At 31.2% G+C, this 24127-nt stretch overlaps 1 protein-coding gene across 3 annotated transcripts in view; it reads right to left on the bottom strand.

The window, feature by feature from the left end:
• The window catches only part of LOC127729721 (uncharacterized), a 65415-nt gene that overhangs the window by 17841 nt on the left and 23447 nt on the right, over positions 1 to 24127 (bottom strand). For 2 of the 3 annotated variants that reach the window (XM_052237589.1, XM_052237591.1), the window contains 5 exons: positions 21568 to 21716; positions 20834 to 20955; positions 19136 to 19158; positions 5274 to 5354; positions 2498 to 2511 (listed from right to left, as the gene is read on the bottom strand). In XM_052237589.1, the coding sequence (XP_052093549.1) occupies positions 2498 to 2511; positions 5274 to 5354; positions 19136 to 19158; positions 20834 to 20955; positions 21568 to 21716 (389 nt within the window). Of the gene's footprint in view, positions 1 to 2497; positions 2512 to 5273; positions 5355 to 19135; positions 19159 to 20833; positions 20956 to 21379; positions 21523 to 21567; positions 21717 to 24127 lie in introns of all 3 variants that reach the window. The other variant, XM_052237590.1, reaches the window with a different exon arrangement.

The raw sequence follows: 24127 nt of genomic DNA, 5'->3' as shown, positions 1-24127 counted from the left end.
TTTGAGGAGTCCAAATAGGATGAACGGATCATATAAACCCGAAGGCAAATATAATACAAGCCCAAACGAAAAAATATAAACAAGTCTAAATTGAAAACAACGTTCAAACCTATGATTGCGTTGGATAAAAACCGCAATTTTTATACGTGTGCATGCAAAACAAATTTCTTGTTAGAGGGGTCTAAATACAGCATAAACAACATTTTCCAAAAAACCAAAAAAGTGAAAAAGTATATTTTAACAAAACGCATTTGACTAACAGGTAACAACAAATGTTATATATATATATGGATGTTAATAATATTTACTGCCTCAGTTGACATTAGATTGAATTTAGGCGTATTACGAAATTATTTTGAGCGTTTTCCAACTCACCTCCGTATGATCGTGGAAATTGCAAGATACAAGCACAAGCGTAATTAAATTAAAATAGTGGTAAACCCAATTTACTCTTTAATTCATTAGTCTAAGTAAAAGTAAGATCATCTGGGAAGATGCATTACAGATTGTAAACTATATATGGTTTTGGAAGATAACTAATTATAACTAATGATTAATTGTACAACCGTTTGTTAAAAGTGCACATCAGTCCATTGCTAATTACGGCAAGAAAAATACTAGAAAATATCTAGGTTATTAAAGATAATGTTAGATTACATGTAAGTGTTAAAATGTAAGCACTTTATAATAAGTAATAGTACAAAATAAGTGTCAAAACACATGTGTTAGTATTAATGTTAGATGCAGATGGTGAGTACATGTTATTTGTACTGTAATAAATATAATCACAAAAAATCACATAACTAACCTCTAGTCGACTGTAAATAACATATATCAACAAAAATATTATAAATTTGTAATTCCGAAAAAAGTCTAAAATAAATTGTCGGTATAATTTCATGATATTTTTTTAAATAATCATTTCCTAATTTATGCAATAAAACTATAGATAATGGCCTTTACAACAATAGATTCTATTCGATTTACAGGGAACGATCGTCTTAGTGATCCCTCTTCATGAAGGGGATAATAATTGCAAAATTTATATTCATATTTTCAACGGATTTTCTTCTAATAATAATTCTTTTAAATGATTTCAAAATGAGAATTTTAATAATCACAACATTAGATTTCCCACGGTTTCTTTTAAAGCAAGTGTTATTAGGAAAAGGGAAGGCTGCAAAAAAAGATATCATATAACAATATTAACTATTCATATTTCCTAGATCAAATAGCACATAATTGTCTCAAGTAATGCATTAGTTTAATTATTTTTTATATAGTTTTACACTAACCAAACGTTTGCACTCCCATTTGGTATTTGCTAAGAGGAGAGACGACAATTTTACACGGTGCGCTAATATGTCTTTTATTATCGATCGGTATTGATGATTTGTAATTAATTACTTATACAATATATGTACATTGTCCGAAAATATACAATTTATTTGTACGAGTTGACTAATAATACGTCCGCCATATATGACCAATATAGACTATATTAAAAGCTAATCATAGTAATGGACTTCAGATCAAACGTATGTTCCTTTCACTTTCTTCGACAGCTCGAATAAAAGCAAGCTCTTTGAATAAAGTATCTCTGTTCATAGAAAATGTAAATATTGCAGACGAAAAATAGTCGCATTACCATATCTTAAAAAATCTGCAATTATCTATGAGGGAAAACATCCGAGCAAAGTAAAAATTTAAGACGTTAGAAGTATAATTCTGTGTCTATAAGTAGTTTTGTTCAAAGATAAAATTTCTAAACGTGGTTTAAAGCAATATTGTTCCTTTGTACAGCTCGATGATTAATTGTTGCATGTTATTTAGCAAATGTATGCTAATCCTGAAAATACGCAAGAATATATATATTTTTTTTTAAATCTCATCTAACGTTTGGGTTTTGTCATAAATTTCCTTTTTTAGTTTTTATATATTTTTTTTAAATACAACACATCTTTATTCTTTAATTCATCAATTCAATTATTTAATTTACCTTATGTCCAGGTAACATTTAATTTTACTATTACTTTATACGGGATATGAAGAAGCTTTCCCACTTTAATTACATGATTGAAAGTTATTTATAACAGTATGTGATTTTTGTGGGTGTTAGTAGGTTCTACCTTTTCTGCTAAAATTTTTAGTGAAGCTATAAACCAAGCAGCATAACCAATGTGACGAAACTTCCGAAGTCTTTCTGAAAATAAAAAGAATACATCATAAAAATTTAGGTTACATTAAACATTGATTGCGAAAATGATTCATTAGAATAATATATTAGTTAAATCACTAATTATAAAATTTATTAAAGTACATATAAAGTAATGATAACTATTTTGTATTCTGAGACATGATTTTTTCTTTCTTATAAAGATTTATTTGTGTAATTTGCTGCAGATAATGTCCGTACATAATAGGTATAAAAATGTACTGTACAAATAATATGCAACATGTACTTACTTGGACCAGGAAATGGGTGCTTCTTTCTTACCGATCGTTTTGCTGCTGCTTAGAAAAAAATTAATTTAAGATTATTGATTATAGTTATCTATGTTTTTAATAAATTACCCAACATAATAGTAGTATATCTGCCTTTGTTCATAAATTTGATATGATTTAAGTTTACGTTTACATTTTAAGTGCTTTCGAGAAGGGTGCTCTGATCCCTTGCTTTGAAACTGATTAAAATTATCTTCAATTTGAATTAAGAGCTTTTTAAATAAAATTTTGGATACTAGTAGTTTAATCTAACTAGGGCAATTTAATAAGATTTGTAGATTGTTTCGAAAACCCGTAATGCGACTTATTACTGTTTTTGCACTTGTCATGTTTACCCTTCCACAGCATGAATTTAATCCCGATTTTCGGTGAAATTCTTGTTACTGTCAATTTTCAGTTATTTGTATTTTCGTCATGAATTAAGGAGAAAGTAATTTACTTATGTTAATCGTTTAGAAAGAGACAAGTCAAGGTAACAAACAGAATCAGGGGGAATCGCATGAACTTCAAAAGTAGAAATCATTTGCGTCGACAAATATAAGTCTCTTGCTATGCTTGCATCATCCGCCATCTATGCGAATTCAGACAAAGTAAAAATGTCACAATCGGGAATCGGACACAATCGATAAAATTACAGATCAGACGATTTCATTGGCATCTATAGATCTAAGTACACGAAAACGTGTCGCTAGTAGGTTGAGACACCGACACATCACGTATTGGTCAACCGATTTAGGATTGTAACCGTAAAACTTATGAAGTGTTCTTCCTCATATCTCTGTTGGAATAGTTTTGGGGTAATGAGCAGATTCCTGTTAATAAAGTCCGTATAGTGAGAACATGCGAAATCTACAGTAACGCAATGTTTTTCATTTCTTGTAGTGACTAAACCTATTGTGTCTGCCAGGAATGTCAAATGGATGTCTCCTGATTTCGTAATGTTTTATTATCACAAGGTTTAAATCCCATTTAAGTGGGGTTTTTTTGCATTAAGTGTCTAATTCAAGCAGATAGTCACTATGTTATCTCTCGTAAAATATGTAATATATGCAAATGTTAAAGTATTTTCATGTTATTTTCTCTCAAAATATCACAATGCAAAAAGGAGATACACATATAACCTTTGTAGTTAAGATATACCAACAACGTAGATATCATAACACAATGAATAAGTGTATCGAAATTAGGAGATGGACAACACATTAATATTAAAGTACCAATTTAACTGCACAAGGACAATATAAATAAGATAAATATAATGACATAATTATAAGTTACAACCGGTCATACATCGGACCAAGAGCAAGATATGTGAAAGATAAAAAAAAAGATTTACTTGCTTAATTTTTTTTATCTCCTATAACATGTTTAATAACAGACGAGGAGATGATTATAATTTTTATCTATTATTCATTACTACAAAACAATCAGAAAGTTATGCACTACGGAAATGTAAATATCATGCAGATCATTTAACCATATGTAGCAAATCATTCAATGAAAATAACACTTGATACATTCGGTGAGTCAGAAGCTATTTTCTAGATTAACCATTTTCAGGCATGCACGTTCAAACCGGAAATATGTTATATCCAGAAAAACGCTTCGGACGCATGAACTTAATAAAGTCTTGGTTTCATATTTTACACCTGTTATCATAGACCTTTATAAACATATTAGCTAACCTGTCACTAGTAATGATCGATCGATTCATTATTAGTTTTTTACCACCGTTTTGCCACATAATGGATATATTGTTGCGATTCAAACTTTTAAGCAATGCAAAAATTACATAGTCCCTGAAGTATAAATATGTATGCAGATACATATTCGGCTTTAAACTGAAAGTCATAGTAGCTGACACATCAAAATACCAAATAGCACAGACCTGTTGCAAGTACATCTGAAACCAGAAGAACTACGAGGAAATGTCATAAAATGGTATCACGCTCCCACAAAAGGCAAGTACAAAGTCTATGATCTGCTTGGGGCAACATATGGTTAAGATTGTAAGAAAGTTTCATTAAATTATTGAAAGAGTTTTGGGGGATTTGCGGATACAACACGAGTACCTACAATATATAGCAATGTATGGAAATGTCCATGATTTTCTATGGTCTAAAGACATCAAGATATCAATAACATTGAAGGTAATAATTTTACTGCATCAGATGCACATTTTGACAATGACGTTTTCATCGGTGATGATCATGTCCAATATTTAAAAATCCGAAACTTAGTATAAGTATAAACGTTCAAGAGCTGTTAAACTAAATAGAATCAAAGGTGAAATTCAAACCTGGACAAGGATTAAGACCTGTACATGAGTTAGATTAATTTAAATTTCTATAAAAAACTATATCCGTAGGTTCATGCCAGAACCGAAGTAGTGACTACTGGGCTGGGCATACCATCGTGGACTTAGAGTCCACCGGCAGAGGTATTGACCCAGTAGAAGTAATGGCATTATCATTAAAAACCTGCCATTACGTTTTCCCATAAAGGACAAACACGATTAGAGTCAACCACTAATGAGTTTCCTGACTTAAGACTTGCACATACACTTGTGGCGGGGTTGAAAATATTTATAACATTAAAGCCCCCCTTTCTTTATCTCCGACATTTTACCGGTAAAAGGTGCATACATGATTCTTCAAAAGGAAATAAATTGCTAATTGTCACAGGTTATAAGACAGAAATTAATAAAGATTTCTCAGTTCGAATATAATCAAAAACTTATCTTTCTTTGTATTTTCAGTAAAACTTACCCACTGGTGGTGGGGATAATGACCTTGCCCTTGGTTCTGCAACGCGTGTTTGTGCAGGAGCCATTCTTCTCTCTGTTATAGCTGTGCAAATGAAGTAAAATGTATACATTAACATCATAGCTCTTCCTCAATAATAAAAAGAATGCATCATGGGAAAATTTAAGAATATGATCGTCGTCACTTTTAGTATGTTCGTTTTTAATATATTTTGCATATTTGGTCCGATATATTTTGCAAGTTGTGTATTTTTTATCATCAAGAAAAGAAGTGTTGTCGTTATTGGCCATGTAGTTGCTTATATTGGTCTGTTTTATCATATTGGATTTAATATTCATTTGAAGATTTCATGAAGCGTATATTTCTCCTTTTTTTTAATTTATGTCAGAAACATTTTACTGGAAAAACTACGAAAATCAAAATATACACATCAAATCCAAGAAATTCAATACAAAAAAATCTGCTAGGTCATCAGTTGATGAATATATTATGTTTTACATGTTTCATATTTATGATTTCATTTATCAGTCAGCTGATAGTGGTACAGTAATCTACAAAATTTAGTTCTTTTATTTAATTTTCAATATGTAAAATGCAGATAATAGTTACTTCAATAATAATAAGCAGCGACAGTATACCAACTACACCGTCAATAATGACAACATATTTTTATGATGATAAGGTTGATACTGGTCGAGTGTGTTATAGTAAAAGCTAAATACAAATATTATAGATTTCATAACGAGTTAGCTTAATATCATATAAAATTATTTGATCTTAATCTAAATAAATACCAGCCTTGCAAACCACGTCTAGTGGACTGCTAGTCCCCGAGGGTATCATCAGCTCGGTGGTCAGTACTTCGGTACTGACATGATTTAAAACATACCTTTTTTTAAATTTTCTGTTGATAAATTGAAAAAAAAAATTCCTCGCGTATTCTTGTATTATTTCATTCTTGGTTTTCAATTTCTTGTGTTTGACGGTTCCTGGTAAATCCAAAAAGGCTATTCTGACACACCACATTTATGAACTGTTATTTCATGATAAGACTTAATTAATTTTGTTGGAATCAACTAACGAGATTCTCCATCGATATTCAATTCTCATTGGTTGTAAAACTAAATTCTCGTATTAAAAAATCTTTGTGTGGAGTATTTTGTTGTTACGTGTTTTTATCTGAATACGAACTTCATTTGGGAGAATTTTGCACACAGAAATTTAATCGAGTAAATGATGCTGTAGACGACATCGGCAATACTGGGTGTAAACAAACCGTTGACGCGAGGAAATGGTGGCCATAGTTATCTATGCTAGTCATCATTGACGAACAGCCTCCGGAAATTTCGCAATATGATATATCATTGCAGGACAAGCCAGCCAAATAAAAGTTATTGTGTTATTACTTTTTGATATCACTCTCCGTTCATAGTGACGAGAGAAATATTTTTAATACGGAAAATGGATAACGTAACCCCTTGACAATACTTAGTGACAGGGTCTTTAATTTATCAACTGTCATTTATTGGTTAATTATTCGATTTTGCAAGGCATTATTTATCCTTATTCGACTACATTACATCAACCTAGTCCACTTTCTGTCTCACATCTTCATTCTTTTCTCAAGTAAAACTCCAATAGCAAGTCTTAGTGTGCCAAATGTCATTTTCGTTTAGTTTTTTCTTCAAAATTGGGGGCTTTAATTCTCCATTAAATACGCGGAAAAAAATCCGAAAAGCAATGAAAAAATATGCAGTAAACGTATACGAGTCAGCATCTTATACAATTCGGGTCGAATGATAAATTTGCCGATAAGTTTTTCATATTTATGATTTCATTTATCAGTCAGCTGATAGTGGTACAGTAATCTACAAAATTTAGTTCTTTTATTTAATTTTCAATATGTAAAATGCAGATAATAGTTACTTCAATAATAATAAGCAGCGACAGTATACCAACTACACCGTCAATAATGACAACATATTTTTATGATGATAAGGTTGATACTGGTCGAGTGTGTTATAGTAAAAGCTAAATACAAATATTATAGATTTCATAACGAGTTAGCTTAATATCATATAAAATTATTTGATCTTAATCTAAATAAATACCAGCCTTGCAAACCACGTCTAGTGGACTGCTAGTCCCCGAGGGTATCATCAGCTCGGTGGTCACTCTCCGTTCATAGTGACGAGAGAAATATTTTTAATACGGAAAATGGATAACGTAACCCCTTGACAATACTTAGTGACAGGGTCTTTAATTTATCAACTGTCATTTATTGGTTAATTATTCGATTTTGCAAGGCATTATTTATCCTTATTCGACTACATTACATCAACCTAGTCCACTTTCTGTCTCACATCTTCATTCTTTTCTCAAGTAAAACTCCAATAGCAAGTCTTAGTGTGCCAAATGTCATTTTCGTTTAGTTTTTTCTTCAAAATTGGGGGCTTTAATTCTCCATTAAATACGCGGAAAAAAATCCGAAAAGCAATGAAAAAATATGCAGTAAACGTATACGAGTCAGCATCTTATACAATTCGGGTCGAATGATAAATTTGCCGATAAGTTTTTGAACTGTATATCCTTGTGCAATTTAATGAGTTCTCAGTTGAAAGATATTGCTTTATGTGATGGTTTACATTTTGAATCAGTCGTAGATGTAAAGATGGAAAGTGCGTCCTCTGTTGAGTAGTAGATGAAAAAGAGATTCTCATGAGTGTATGCCCTAAAATCATGAACATCAAAATAGGCAAACATAATAATACAACAAAAGTTAAAACAATACAAGCTTTTTCTAAATATTTGAATGCATCAACCACCTAAAGGAAGAAAATATAATAATGTATTTTGTGTTTCAGATTATAAAATTATCATTGCATATATTGTGTAAATTTTTTTTCCCGAATCATTTTCAAAATACAAATGCAGGACAACAAAACATCCGACTCTTATGAAATCTTTTGTTAGTAAGGTTAGCAATCACTGTAACATGTGTGATAGCCTAAATAATAATCTTGTAAAATCAAGCAACGGTGTCGGTGTGAGACAAGGTTGTCTAAGCTGTCTTAATTTTTATCAATACAACAACATAATTTGTATCAAAATATAATAACCATTACAAACTATGGGTAAAACTATCACTAGAAAGGCATAAACGACCGTTCTCAGTCATTACATTTTATAATACGAAATGATCATTAGATTGAGGTTTTGCACAGAATCGACAGTTGAAGTATTTTGGGAAATATAGAAAAAAATCCATTTTTGCGTATACCCCAAGCATATAATACAGGAAAATTGTGTACATTAACGTTTTGGTTACGAATACCTTTCCACTTGCATCAGTTTCAACTTAAAATGTTCTAATAACTAACTGTCTTGTAACAACACCATGATAACAAACCTTGAACTGAGGAATAGTAAATTTAAGCAGTGCGAAGAAAACAATTAAAGCAAAAATATAAATTTATCGATTTAAGTGCAAATGATACGTGTTTATGGAGTAAACTACGTCAGGCTCGAAACACCAAATACCAGCTGCACTCCTAGATTTAATGCAATGCATAACCTTAAATTTTCAATAAAAAGAATATATGGTGTTAAAACAATAAGTGCACCTGATACTTGGTATCCTAAAGAATGAATTTCTCAGTGGTAGTAAGATTATATTTAATGATCTGATGGAGAATAACAACGGACCATATCGTTGTTATTCAACAATAATATGTTAACGGAAATAATTTATGTGTTATATTACAGGTACTGACAGTAAGGGTCAATTGAAAATGTTCCCTTCTAATCAAATGACTTTAAACCGGATATGTTTGTGTTGCAACACATCTGCATATGGATTATATATCGATAAAATATTCTAAGGATTGCGTTTCTATAATCATTTACTTGAGAGAGTGCTAATGCTAACTGGAAAGTTATTGAACCGATGGTTCTTAATGTTAAATTTAAACTTCATCTCTTTGATAGTTTAACGAACGCCTTCAAAATTTGGTTGTACGTTAAGGAATATCTGTGCTTAATATAACCACGGATATTTTCCATAAACCTTGCCATAAGCTTTTTTCTCGTTCGTAACAACACCACATGCGGCTGTATTCATTCCTGTCATTCGTTACACGATGATTTCCCTAGTTTAACAGGAAGTGCATCCGGTTAGCACATCTTTATAGGCTTTGTGTTGTTCAATTCTTAATTTTCTGTAACAAAATCATCAAAAAACGATGGGTTATATCATTGAGACAACAACCCAACGACAAAAAAACAAATGCCTTTCAGAGGTTTGGTAGACTGTTGTTTGTCTTTTCGTCTTTTTTTGGTTTTGTCATGTTTGTGTCTGACTTTCTTCTACTTATGTTTTTGTACGTCCCTTTGCTATCATCTTACTTTTATGCTGTAATATTGAACTAGCCTAGACAGATAATGATTGGGCGAAGGTGAACAATTTATCAACATCAAGTATAATCATGTTTCTTTAAATATTGTATTTAAGAGTTCTCCAATCATATATTTTACAATACATGTTTCCCGATGTTGTTCACTCTTGGCCATTCGTACAGTTGACAAAGAGTGAAAAACGACTCCATGGAAAAAACAGAATTAAAGAGAATCAACAATCCTTAAAATATAACACATAAAAAGGAAGATTCGGCAACACAAACTCCATTTAAATCGCGGTAGAACTAGATGTCTCCTGAAAGTAACATGATCCTTGATTGTAAGTGTCACCTGACGAGTGCAATTCTGGTATTAAGTCATGCATGAGGAGAGTTTGACAGGATTATGGCTTTGCCAAATGGAAAAAATCCGTAGTAATTTGCAACACACGAACATAGATATATTCTTGCAATAAAATTGGTTCGGCTTGGCCAAGAAGTTCTCAAAAAATGTATGATTGTCCATAGGGTACAAATGAAGGTTTTTGTGACATTAATATCGCTAAGGTTATCAATAATTTAGAATGAAACAAGGTAGCCAAATGTCTCCGCCGCTGTATAAATGAGGAATTTATGTTCCTTCCAAGAAAGTGTCATTGAGGTAAAATATTATAAAACGGTGAAAGTACCATAACTCCCGTAATAATGGTAAATCAAAATTATGATACACACGGTAAACAAACCTGATGGCAAATAGACCTACCTGTTATGAGAGCTTTTTGTCAAATGTGCTCAGAGGATTTACATTCACAAGGTTACAGTGTTATAAAACTCAAAAAATTCTATACTTTAACAAATGGTCTTAACTCCCGTCAAAATGGTCAAATCATAAGGTCCGAGTACAAAGTTATCGTCCTTTGATTTTCGTTGTCCGAATATAGTCCCTAGTGTGGATAGTGTGTTACTTGCCAATTTTTTTTATACCCCTTCCAAATTTATTTCTCCATGTTTTATGCTCAAATAGCATGTAGGGGGATGAAATTACACTGTAAAAAAATTTGGGTCATGAATTTTAAAGTAAAGTAGTGATTTGGTCCAGCTGAAAAAGGTTAAAAATAAGCACTTCCGAAGCTGTCAAAAGATTTCAAGACCCCCTTAACATAAAATTGTCCATATTTTGAGTTAGAGCCGATGAAGTTTTCTATAATTTTGATATAATTTGTCCCAAAAGTAGTACAACACACTGTAAAAATATTATTGAGAAAGCGCAGGTGGGATTTTTTTAATTTTCATTTATTGTCTAAAAGAAATGCACTACGAAATAACTGTGTACTCGGACCATAATGATTGTACATGATCAGCTTCGCATGAAGGCAAAAAAACGTGCCAAGTATCAGATTGCTGTCAAATGGTCTCCGAAGAGTTGCGTTCACAATATGTTAAAATGATCAAAGTCCCATAGCTCCCGTATAAATTGTTAAATCCCAAAAACGGGAAAATATGACCAACTACACATAATGGCAATCAATCCTACAAGATATGAAAACTTTCTGTAACACAAATTCAGAGGATTTACGTTCACAAGGTTTCATTGTTCAGATAGTAAAAAAAATGATCAAAGTCCCATAACTCCCATAGAAATTGGCGAATCAAACTTACGATTAAGTCAAGAGAATATGACGACAATTAATCCTATCAATTATGAAAGCATTCCGTCAAACGGTCTCTTGAGTTTGATTGGACGGACAGACGGACTTATCCTATCAACCGCGGCGCTAAGGGTGGGGAACAGTAATATTTTAAGCGAGTCTGTCGATCATTATTACTGATTAAAATGAAAAGATTTAGCTTTGTGGTTAAATTGAAAACTGATCCATCTAAATCAGCAATATTCTCAATCGGCATTTAACGTCTTCGCCCCAACGATTTAAATCGGGAATATTTAATACAAAAAAAACTTTTTATATGTTGAATTCTGCCAAATCCTGTAAAATCTGGTCCAGTTATATCACAAAAGAAGTTTAAATGTTTAACGTAGGAAAATGTCATCGACAACAATAGATGACGAACGAGCAAGTCCATGCGTGCTTATAAAGTCAATTGTCTTCAGGGACACTACTGTTTTGTGTGATAATTATATTGTTGGTTGATGTATCATAAGTGAATGTCTCATCATTACATAAATAATATAAATAATATACATTAGTGGGATAAAATGTCGTATGTATGATTTCTGGTTTTGCTGTCTTTGATAAGAACAAAAATTTTCATCTTCAACGATTATAAAACTTTGAAACTGTATAAAATGAACAGAACGGGTAGAGTTATGATTCATAATAAAATATCAATGTGTTAGAAATGAGCACAAGTATTCCTGAGATTTGCCAGACATTGTAGATTTGTAGGTTTTCTGAAGATCATTAAGATATTATGGAAAGACAGCAAAACAACTCTTAAATATTTACCCATTCTTAAAACAAAAGAAGCAAATAGACAAACTATTTTTCTTGGGTTTTTATTCAATAATAATTGTATAAAATGTAAAAATATACAAATATATAAGTATTAACAAATCTAAATGGAGAAAAATTATCTTGTTTGCTAGTCGAAATAAGCAGTTTAACTATAACTCATATCAATTAAAAATGTCTTGAGCAAGGTTTATTATAAATTGTCATCAACGGGATTTATTTAATAAATTAAACTAATTAGTTAATGAAATTATCATTCAAAAAAGTATCTGTAACCAGCTCTCTTTTAGGGTGATTTAACTCTGTGAAGAACACCTTGAGTAACAGTTGAAAGCCAAACCCTAACGAAACAAAATAGACACATATCCAAACTGGTTCTAAACAGAAGAAAAGCCGGTGCAGCTAAGTTTGCCTGATGAGTGTGAATGTTATATTTAATGAAAAATTGCCAAAAGAATAAAATCGTTAAATAGATTTGATTTATCTATCCTAGATGATCATTTACGGAAAGTCATTTAATTAAGAGAATTTTTGAAATAACCAATTATCGGTTTCATCCTATGAAATCATTGCATTCCGATTCTTTTTTCTGAGTATTTCAATAAGTAAAAAAGTATAAACAAAAATCATTTAAATGTATTCACTTAATCTTTCTATTGCAAAAGATTAAATGTGAGTTAATGAGATTTCTCAATGAAACATATTATGCATATTACTATTATTATATTCCAAAATATTGACAACGCAATGACAATGAAAATAAATATTGGACTATTCAAATATCACAGATTTCGGATCACATATTCTATATTTTAAATATCTACGTTTACAAATTTCAAGGTAAAAATTCTAAACATTAAGTTACACATAATGGTATCTGCAAATGCAAAATAAATAAAGGAGCCTTCGCTTTATGATCACATTACATACAAATATGTGCCCACAGTCATATCACAACCACCTTGGAAATCTTTTACCCTTTACTACACAATAGCACCAAAAGTAATCTACACAATGACCTATAATGATTACACTTTACCCACAAATTTAACTTCATTTCGAAGATTTGATATTAAAGAGCTGTTCAGCTGTCTTCATAAAAGAAATATCTATTTTGCAAATCTAAATTTCTGTTAAAACATGTTCTTCTGTGGCTGACACATCTCAGGAAATACATTTCAAAGTTCAAAGATGACGTCAATGGTATACATAGTAATTAGACCCTGATTCACCATTGGTAAAATAGTATCCTGGAGTGGTATGGGCTGAAAAGATAAGAAACACAGTTTTAGTGTTGGAAACATTTATTCAAATATCCTTTTTGAAAAGTCTATTCAAAAATATCACGGGGGGATATTTTGAAGTAGTGTACCCACTTTTAATATTCCATTTTTTATTCATTTCTTTGAATATATGCCAATAAATTCACTTTACATTCTTATTTTTGTAAACAATGATTTCAACTTTTATATAAATGACCTGAATAATTCAAACACTTCAAAAGAAAGTTTCTGCGTTTTTAACGTACTCTATTCATATCTCTCTTTGTAAGTTGAATATCTGTAATTTCATCAATCGTTTTAGCGCAAAGATATCTTAACATTCGCGTACTTGCAATGGAAAAAAAATGAGACACCAGATGAATAAAATCAATGGAAAATAAGATTCAGACACCAGATGAATGAAATTAATAAACCGACTGAACAGAGATGACCAATCGGAGAATGTACACGGAAGTCATTATTGGGTCTATAAACGGACGTATGATATTCTCATATGAATATATTTGTTTTGCAATGCTTGAAAGATATGAAAAAGTTTAAGTATTTTGAACATATTTTGGTATTTCAAGGCTGAAAAGAGGGAAATAGAATTGTAATTCTCAAAAATGATAAAAGCGAATATTTTTGCAAGTATTTCATACAGAATTAAACCACGTAAAAATATTTATAACCAAAACATCATAAATATGGATAAACGTTGTGATTCCTGTTGTATCAGTGTTTTGGTATTAATATACCTCACGTTTAACACATGTTTAGAGGGAAGGTGTGAAATTCGGTGAAATTCCGATTTCATTTATGCCGTTAATGAAGAAAAAACCTTTGATAACGACATTATTATTTTTAAATTCAACTAAAAAGTTTTCTTTTTAATTCCATTAATATTTTTTTAATACAAAGTAAGAAGTGTTTTGATTTGAGTCATATGTAGACGAAACGAGCGACTGGTATACCAAATTATTAGCCTGGACTCTTTCAAGAGTTTTTATAATAGACTAACTTGGTATATCGCTGTCTAAAATGACATTCAATCGTTTCATATGTATGGTGATAAAGTTATGCATTTATGCATGATATACATGTCAACAGTGGTTAAATTATGTGCGGAATGAAAAATCAAGTGTCATATTAGTAGAACGTGTAATAAGTGTCAACATTTACACAGAAACTTACTAGTGAAAACAAAGTGATTTACAATAAAAAGAGTTGTAACGTTCAACACCAACTTATGCATCCACTTTACCTAATCAGTAAAAATATAAACAACAGTAGTTTACCAATCTTCAGATCTCATAAATCAACTAAGAAGACAAGTTAAGGAACAAAAAGGAGCTAATCGGCAGTATTAGCGTCTCTTGCTAGAAAAAATCTAGAGAAAGTAATCTTCACGAAAATAAATAATAAAAAGGGTTTGTAGGGTGTCGGGAAACTCCCTTTAATTTGAGTTTTATATAACCCAAAAATCATATCCAACTGAAATGTATAGAGATATATGTGTATAAGGATTCACTAAATTAATTAGACCTGAATTAAAGGAAAGTGTCAAAATTTAGGATAAGAAGTTTTTGCAATGAATGAAAAGTAAATTTTATCCCTTCCAATTCCTTTTCTAAAGGGGAGGGGACACAGCACGAGCTTTGGTGTATGCCTTTGAATATTGCATTTTAAAAATTACTAATGCTGGATTGCAGCAAAACTGCAAAATAATACAGTTTCACAATAACTTAAAAAAAACTGTAGATCTAACGATTTTGTCTTTGAATTTTTCAACATTTTTCATTCATGTGTAATTGTTTTCTTGCCATTTGAGACTTTGAGAAAAATATTCTTTGAAACACAATGATATCTTAGTGCTCATTTCTTTTAAAATACTGTTTAGCGTTTATTTTACACGAATAATGGTTCGATATTCAATTTAACGTTATTGCTTTTGCTTATTCAAGTTTTTCAAACAATTTGATTATCGTGTAGGTTTAGTTGCCATTGATCAAAATTATAATTGATATATCACATTTTACTTCGCGTTAAACCAGTCATATGAGGCTATTGCTATTTTACTGTCGAAGCTGTTAAGCGTGCAATTCTCTTTGTATACAGAGAATAGCAAGCTTTTACCATGAAGCAAGTCTTCTATTTCAAAATAGTTTTAACAGTTTTGTTGCAGGTAAAATTGATAATTCACAAAGTTGATTTTTTTGGTTTCTATTAGAGACAAAACTCTTGTTTAGTTTTATTAAAGTAGTCTCCAATGCAAAAACAAATAAATTTTAATGTGCGTTGTTATGTTATTGAATTTTTTTTAACAAAGCCAATCTACTTTGCTGCAAAATACATTAGTATATTTTCAAATTATCGTCTTTGTTTCCAGATTTTTTTGTAAAGGAGACAACTCTTTAAGTTCGACAAACTGTGTTCCTTGTCAATGCCAGCATTACGAAAGCGCATGTGCTGGTGTACGTAAGCTTAAAAACTTTCATTTCGTAACCATTTTTTTGCAATTGCTTTTTTTTAACCACAAATGTGCGATGTATTAACGAAATCAAATCTAATGCAAAATCCCGCAGAAAATAACTAGCTTTTGCCACTTGCTGGACACAGTTTAATATACCCTTTGTCATAATTTTTTAATTGGAAACAAAGGTATTTTTGAAAATAGACTATTAAGATTCCACTTTCAGTGTGCTACATGTAAAGGTAATTGCCCAATAAATACATAAACAAAACAAAACAGCTACTTGTAGCTAATAAATTCCAGATGCACCAGAGTGGCATTAGCCAAGTTGCGACAATAGCTTTTATATAATGAATTTGGCCTAGAGATGGAAGTTATATAGTTACTTACATTAAAAACTTTCATAAAATAAGCATCTCTAATGATATCATTTTAGAAAGTTTAGGAATGGTTGAATATATAGTTCAAAGAATACTGTTTGGAAACCCCAAAAAATCAGTTTATGTCTATAGCTGCTGTCGATCCACCGATACGTGGGTTTTTTTTCTTTTACAGGGTCATCATCCAATCCAAAAATACATTTTCTAAATGATTAGATGCATGACTGAAAACGCGTATGATTAGAAAGATTTTCGATTTACAGATGATCTGACACTGACATTCAACGCGTTATTCTTAAATAAAACTATGTCTTTCTCACCCATAAGATCCACAAATCAACTTTCATTTCAGCCGATTTTTATTCTATTCACAACAACTGTGACCTTGACCTTGACCTTTACATAGTTAACTTCGAACCATGGTTCTTCATTTTAGAAGGGACTTTTTCGCTAGTGAAGATTGATTGTATGATATAAAAACAAGGTATTCTGGTACATTTTTGACAAATTTTCTACTTTTTTATTTATTCGATTAAAAGCAACTGTGGCCTTGCACATTGACCAACTTATTCCAAAATAAATAATTAAGAATAATGAAACATCGGAATTTGAATAGGATATGATATATACTGTTGAAGGTAAATCAGAAATTTTGACGTATTCATTCGCAATTATATAAACCTTATTAGATATGTCAGATATGTCGCAACTCTGCTAATAATGTCGAATGTCTAGTCTTTTCGATCAGATAGAAGTGTGTTTTTTTTTTAATTATTGACTATAACTGGCTGAGATTCCCCTAAAAATTATTTACCAAAAGTCTTGATTCGTAAATCTGGCTCATGCGAAAAAGCTTTAAAAACATGTATGATATAAAAATAAGAAGATGTGGTATGATAGCCAATGCGACAACTCTCCATCAGAGACCAAATGACATAGAAGTTAACAACTATAAGTCACCGTACGGCCTTCAACAATGAGCAAAAACCACACCGCATAATCAGTTATAAAAAGCCCAGATATGACAAATGTAAAACAATTCAAACAAGAAAAATAACGGCCTGATGTATGTACAAAACAATGAACGAAAAACAAATATGATATACAGCAACAAACTGCAATCACTGAATTACAAGCTTCTGACTTGGGACAGGCACATAGGTTTATCATGAAATAAGTAATTTTCATGTAAATGTTCTGGTATAAAAGGTTATCTTTTCTGTCATATTAGGAATAATATACATATAGTATATCAAGCCTAGAGCGTCGATTCTCTAATATTGAAAAAGTTATTATCAAAACCAAAATCACAATACAACATAGATAACCATATATATATAAAAAAGAAGATGTGGTATGATTGCCAATGAGACAACTCTCCACAAGAGACCAAATGACACAGAAATTAACAACTATAGGTCACCGTACGGCCTTCAACAATGAGCAAAGCCCATACCGCACAGTCAGCTATAAAAGGCCCCGAAATGACAATGTAAAACAATTCAAACGAGAAAACTAACGGCCTAATTTATGTACAAAAAATGAACGAAAAACAAATATGTTACACATAAACAAACGACAACCACTGAATTACAGGCTCCTGACTTGGGACAGGTACATACATACAGAATGTGGCGGGGTTAAACATGTTAGCGGGATCCCAACCCTCCCCCTAACCTGGGACAGTGGTGTATCAGTACAACATAAGAACGAACTATAAAAATCAGTTGAAAGAGGCTGAACTCATCAGATGGATAAAAATACAAATACTACAAATACAAGTGGACGTGGGCGGGTACTTGTACATCCAAACAACAAAAAGACACTAAGTACAGATCTGAGAGTACTCGCAGTTACTGACAGATAGTTCAAAGCCACTAACAACTAATAAAACAAATCATGCATCTAAGACTAAATTATCAATCCGTACAATCCAACATCCAATGGATTTAGTGTAAAGACGTCATAAACAGTCAGAGAAAAACATGACCTTGTGCAATGCAAAGATACAGGTATCGACAGATTGTAGATATAATTTTCCTCAAGATCAACAAAAGAAATATAAAAAATAAATAAAAATGAAACATTTAGATGTCATCATACGTCTTTAACGAGTGACATCGGATCACATCATATGAGAAGTTTCGTCTAGACAGGTTGTGAGTGACCTCCGTATTTCAAAAACGTTGGAAATTATATTTTTGAATATTATTTTTACAGGGACGGCACAAATAGATAAAAAAAAATGAGATATTGTGCAATGTCTATAGTTATGTGCACAAAGTTTAATCGTCGGAAATGAAAATTGAATAAAAACATCGGCGATGTCTAGTATCAGGACGTAAGGGTTGAAAAACAAAAGCATGATTAAAAGCATGCTGTTGTATTAGTCTATCGGGACTCCGTTTATCTCATTTTTTGTTTTCTTCTTAAAGTATAAAGTCAACAGTATGACAGTACTTTAAACTCCAATATTCTCTCTCAAAAATAAATGATTTTCCATTTAGTTAAAAAAAAAGAAAAGTGATATGGATTAATCGACAATGGCACAATCATCCAAAAAAGGTCATCAGGAAAGAAAATTTGCATTAGCAAATCATTGTGTTAGACTGTTCAACAATATTCTGAACATAGCTGCTGTGTGTGAATTTACTGGCTTACTTAATTTCAATCTTTTTACTATTAAAGCAGATGCCAAACAAAATCAGTTATGAATATTTGGTTGAATCACAGCCAGTTTATATTTTCTGATATTCTTTTTTTAAATGTATTTTGCATTCTTAATTGGGCAAATTCCTTATTCTAAAGAATTCAATACTCTACCAAGGTGGTTGATGCAAACAGTATAGGTGATCATTGGTAATACATAGGCTCATAGAACTCACCCCTGGCTGGGGACATCATTCGTCTGTAAATATAAAAAAAAAACATTCTAAGAGACGGAAAAAAAATAATGAAGCCCGTTTTAATTTCTTTTCGTTTTTAAAATTTTTGAAAGCTTCATTGACATGTATCATCTAACAGAAGAATTTATAATGTTGAACAATTACATGTTTTAGCTGTTATAATATTTTAATCGGTCGAAGTTTGTCCAAGCGTATACTACCGGTCGGACCCCTGTATACATTGTGGTACGAAGTACAGGCTTGGACATGTTGAGATTATTATAATTTTACTTGTCTGTTTGAGTTCTATAAATCTTCAAAAATACATTATAAGAATTCAAATTTCTTTTTATATGGCAGATGAATATATATCTTATCTATTTCTCTTTGTTATACGAACTCTGTCAAATTTTTTTCCAGAACTTTTAGTAATTGAATAAAGAGTCTCTACAGTAAATATTATTTTACAATCCAACATATGCAAAGGAGGTACAGTTTATGACCACAACAGCCATGTAATTGTCACTAGTAGTACTATTCACTCAAATACAAATGAAAGAAGATAGCCATTCCTATTAAAAATATGTTGTTTAGAAATAAGAATAGAACAAAAGACTAGTCGGTGTCACGGTCAACTCATTCACCCCATAAGCTTTTATTTACCTTTTTTGATATTTTTGTTATATAAGACCTAATAGGAAAACTTTAGATTACTAACGCATACATTCTGGAAGTAATTGTAAGAGTTCGTTTACTACATAGATAGATATATACTGCAAAATAAGCAACGTAAATGAAAAATCAGATCTTTAGCAATTCAAATTTGAAGATTTATAGATCTCAAACTAACGTATATCAATAAACTGTACACTCACATCTAATAACATTATGATCATTACGGAAATTCGCTCACAAATCAAAATCTTAATTAATTAATTTCGTAAGTCAGAAGCTCTTTTCTGGATTAACTTCATCGGGGCAATTTTGTCAAAATAAGCTAAGAAACATCGCTGATGAATTATTCACTTACAAGTAAATAATTCGACCTCATTAAATCCGTATTCATATAACCTTCAATTTAACCCATTTGCTAGAGATTGGTTACGCATGTATAAGTCGAGTTCAGTCATTAAAAGGAAAAGAATGTCAACATTGAAAGTGAAACAAAAGTGAACCATTTCGTTGAATGATTCGATATATATAAAATCATTCTTATATAGGTAAAACTTTGTCTGAGATAGTTGGAACCTTAGTTTCTTAATAATTTCCTAATTCATCAACGAATATCAACAAATCTTGAATTAATAATGTCATGATATCTCAAGTGCAATTAGGTCATTTTTAGTTTCAACTATTTTAGTTGTGTTGTTTCAGAGAAGCAAACATACAGACGAAGAGCGACAAGCGATAGCAATAAGTTACACTAGTCCTTTATGCCAGATTGCCTGTTGAATAAATATAATCCTTTATGCAAGATTGACATATTTTTTTTCTATTCGGTATCATTCACAACATTGCGTCTTGTAATATATATATATCATAAAGAGCAATTTGGATGGTCTATTACAAAACAGTTCTGCAGTATTTTAATTAGTACTGGATACTTTTTCATACATATGTTTAAATTATTATTTTCCAAATCGACCCAAAAAATACTTAAATAATTTTTTATATGCTTGTAATACCGATTATACTCACCCCTCTAATGGCGGTAAAGGTTGGTAATGATGGACTACAGGTTGTTGCATTGGGGCAGCCATAGGAGCAGGGGTCATTGAGTAATGATGGTGATGTACTTGTCCACCTCCTGGACGGGCCATCTAAAAACAAAGTAAATGACGTTTTGTCACCCAATACTCAAAACTAATGTTTATGAATATTTTTTTCATTTGAAATGGGTCAATTATTCATACTCATTAAAGACATAAGTATAAGACAACATGTCGAAGCTTACTTTAAACAAAGTATGAACAAATTACAGATTATATGGAAAATAAAGTCAATACATCAGCTCAGAAGAATAAAATGACAGCATATTTTGTTACATATTCTTTTTGGATTGCAGTACAAAAAAAAAAACAATTCAACATCACTAAAACTGTATACAGTAGCTGCAATCGACAATTATTCAAACCCATTATTTAATCATCCTTTAGTTATGTCATTATTCCGTTGAGATTACTTTATCAATACTTTGCCTTTGTTCCAAAAATTTACTCCAGGAAAATTGTTATTAATAAGTACCATAACAGGTGCTGCGGGTTCTGACATTATTGCTGTAGGGTATGAGTTACCCCGGTTACCACCCGGAAGTTGACTAATCATCATTTGTTGCATGACCATTTGATGCATTTGTTGATGCTGTATCATCATCATTTCCATAAAATCTGTAAAAGAGGTCAAGAAAAAAAATAAAAAGGTCGAAAACGTACCAAAACAGGCTGTGCTGGTTCTGCATAATAATAAGAAGGGTAGCATGGATAAGAATGTCTGTTTCGACCACCAAATTGTTGCATCATCAATTGTTGCATGACTAATTGGTTAACTTGTTGATGTTGAACCATCATCATGTCCATAAAATCTGAAAAAGCGTACTTGAGTTATACATTCTAGCATGTACATTCTTTAAAATCTTATAAGTTGTTCATCAATAACGCGGGAAAGCGTAATAGTTTTCTGCATTGCATTAGATTGAAAGCAAAACAGCTGGATCTTAAAAGAAAACCCAATAATCCCGAAACTAAGTCATATTTAAAAGAGAGACGAAAGATATTTTGTGATATACTTAAGTACAGTAAATAGTGAAATCACAAAAATACTGAACTCCGAGGAAAATTCAAAAAGGAAAGTCCCTAATCAAATGGCAAAATCAAAAGCTCAAACACATCAAACGAATGGATAACAACTGTCATATTCCTGACTTGGTAGAGGCATTTTCTTATGTAGAAAATGGGGGATTGAACCTGGTTTTATAGCTAGCTAAACCTCTGACTTGTATGACAGTCGCATCAAATTCCATTATATTGACAACGATGCGTGAACAAGACAAACAAACAGACACAATAGGTACAAATGTCAAAAATAAGGGTACAGCAGTCAACATTATACATATACAAGACGCAAGGATCGATACGATTTAATATCGGAGCTAAAGAACAAATACCATTGAAAACTAATTGACATGGACAAAATCATTTTAACAGGCTATAACAGGTTTTGCTCTAACCCTTCATTGTTTTATGCTTTTTATCGATTTCTTCCCTTTTGTAGATATGATTTATAACACATATTTTGTACATTAAATATACATATTTTTTCTAGTTATACAAAAAAAATCTAGGGTTCTGTATTACTTAAGACTTTTTCATTTATCAAATTATAAAAGGAAACCGCTGTACAAAATTTGACGACGATTGGCCACATTTCTAGGCTCAGTACTGGGCTAAATTTTTACCTCTATGACAGAAAATTATCTGGAACCTATACACAAGTAGCAAGGGATTTTGTATGAAAAAATATTTTCCAGAAAGCTGTGAACAAAGCATGATTTAAATAACCTTACCTTTTATCATTGCAAATCGTTTTAACAACTTAAGTAAATTTTGAGTGTAAAATAGGTTGTAACTACAATCGTTGGTATATGACACTTTGAGGAGACCTCGACCTTGATACCAAATACGGTGAATCTTCTGGTTCTTCTTTAAAATAAATGTACAAAGTTTGGAACAAAATGAATATATTTAATTGTAAACGTTCATTGTGCCCATTTTTAATACGCATACAGACGGAGAGACTTTCTTCAATTCATAATTATGGTATAATTGTTTCCTGAAGAAGTATATTGACAAAAAAATACCATTTCCTAATATAATATTGATAGTCTACTATACTCGTAATGATTTATAATATATATATAAATTGAATGTCAGTGAAAAAAGACAAAAAAAATTACATCCTACAGTAATCTACATCTAGGTCTCATAATATATATTTCACTGTCTCATATACCAGTTTATGAATTGCAAACTGAAATGTCAGAGAAGAGTTATATATGATAAATAATTTATCAATGTTCACTACTCCCTCAAAATTCCAAAATATGTTTATTTTTCTTTTATTTAACCCATATTTCATTTTTAACAATGATCTCTATATATAAAAATATGAAGATGTGATCACATGATAATTACCAATGAGACAACACTACACCAGAGAACAAATGTCATAGAATTTAACAGCTATAGGGCACCGTACGGCCTTCAACAATGAGCAAAACTTATACCACAAAGTCAGCTATAAAAGACCCCGAAATGACAAATGTAAAACAATTCAAACGAGAAGTCTAACGGCCTGGTTTATGTACAAAACAATGAACGAAAAACAAATATGATATACTATATATATATATCTATGACTGTTTTAATCTAATATAAAACCATAGAAATATTGGCTGTTAAAACTTTATACTCGATTTGTTTTCCCTAAATTTGAAGTGGTAATTATATACTTATTGACAATAGTCACTGACCTTTCAACTGCTAAAACAACTATTATATAATCAATATCATAGTCAAACTAGTTAACAGAACAACACCTATTCAATTTGTTTTGTGGCATTCGAGGAAAAGATATTTTATAAAATGTAAGCATTCCAGGCAGACACCACCATAGTTACGATAAAAATGTTCTATGAAAGCGTAACTTTCAGCAACTGGACTTTTGAGCCCCTTATTTATTTTGAACCAATTTGAATCTACTCGGATCTGAATGATTACTAAGATGAATTTTTGTGAAGATAAACAATAAAAATTTGTTTTGAATTTGCACTGTTGTCTCAATATTTGACAGTTATGCTATTCAAAACAAACGTTAAGAGCAGGTACAGGAAGCAAAATGTTGAAAATCTTGCCGATAGCGATCTTTTCAAAGTAATAAAAAAAACATGGAGTTGTAGAACATAACTCCTTAAAAATGGAACAGTTACAAGGACAT

This window comes from Mytilus californianus, unplaced genomic scaffold, assembly GCF_021869535.1.
Source record: "Mytilus californianus isolate M0D057914Y unplaced genomic scaffold, xbMytCali1.0.p SCAF_2, whole genome shotgun sequence".
In the NCBI taxonomy this organism is placed as follows: Eukaryota; Metazoa; Mollusca; class Bivalvia; order Mytilida; family Mytilidae; genus Mytilus; species Mytilus californianus.
This window is presented reverse-complemented; position numbering and strand designations above follow the sequence as displayed.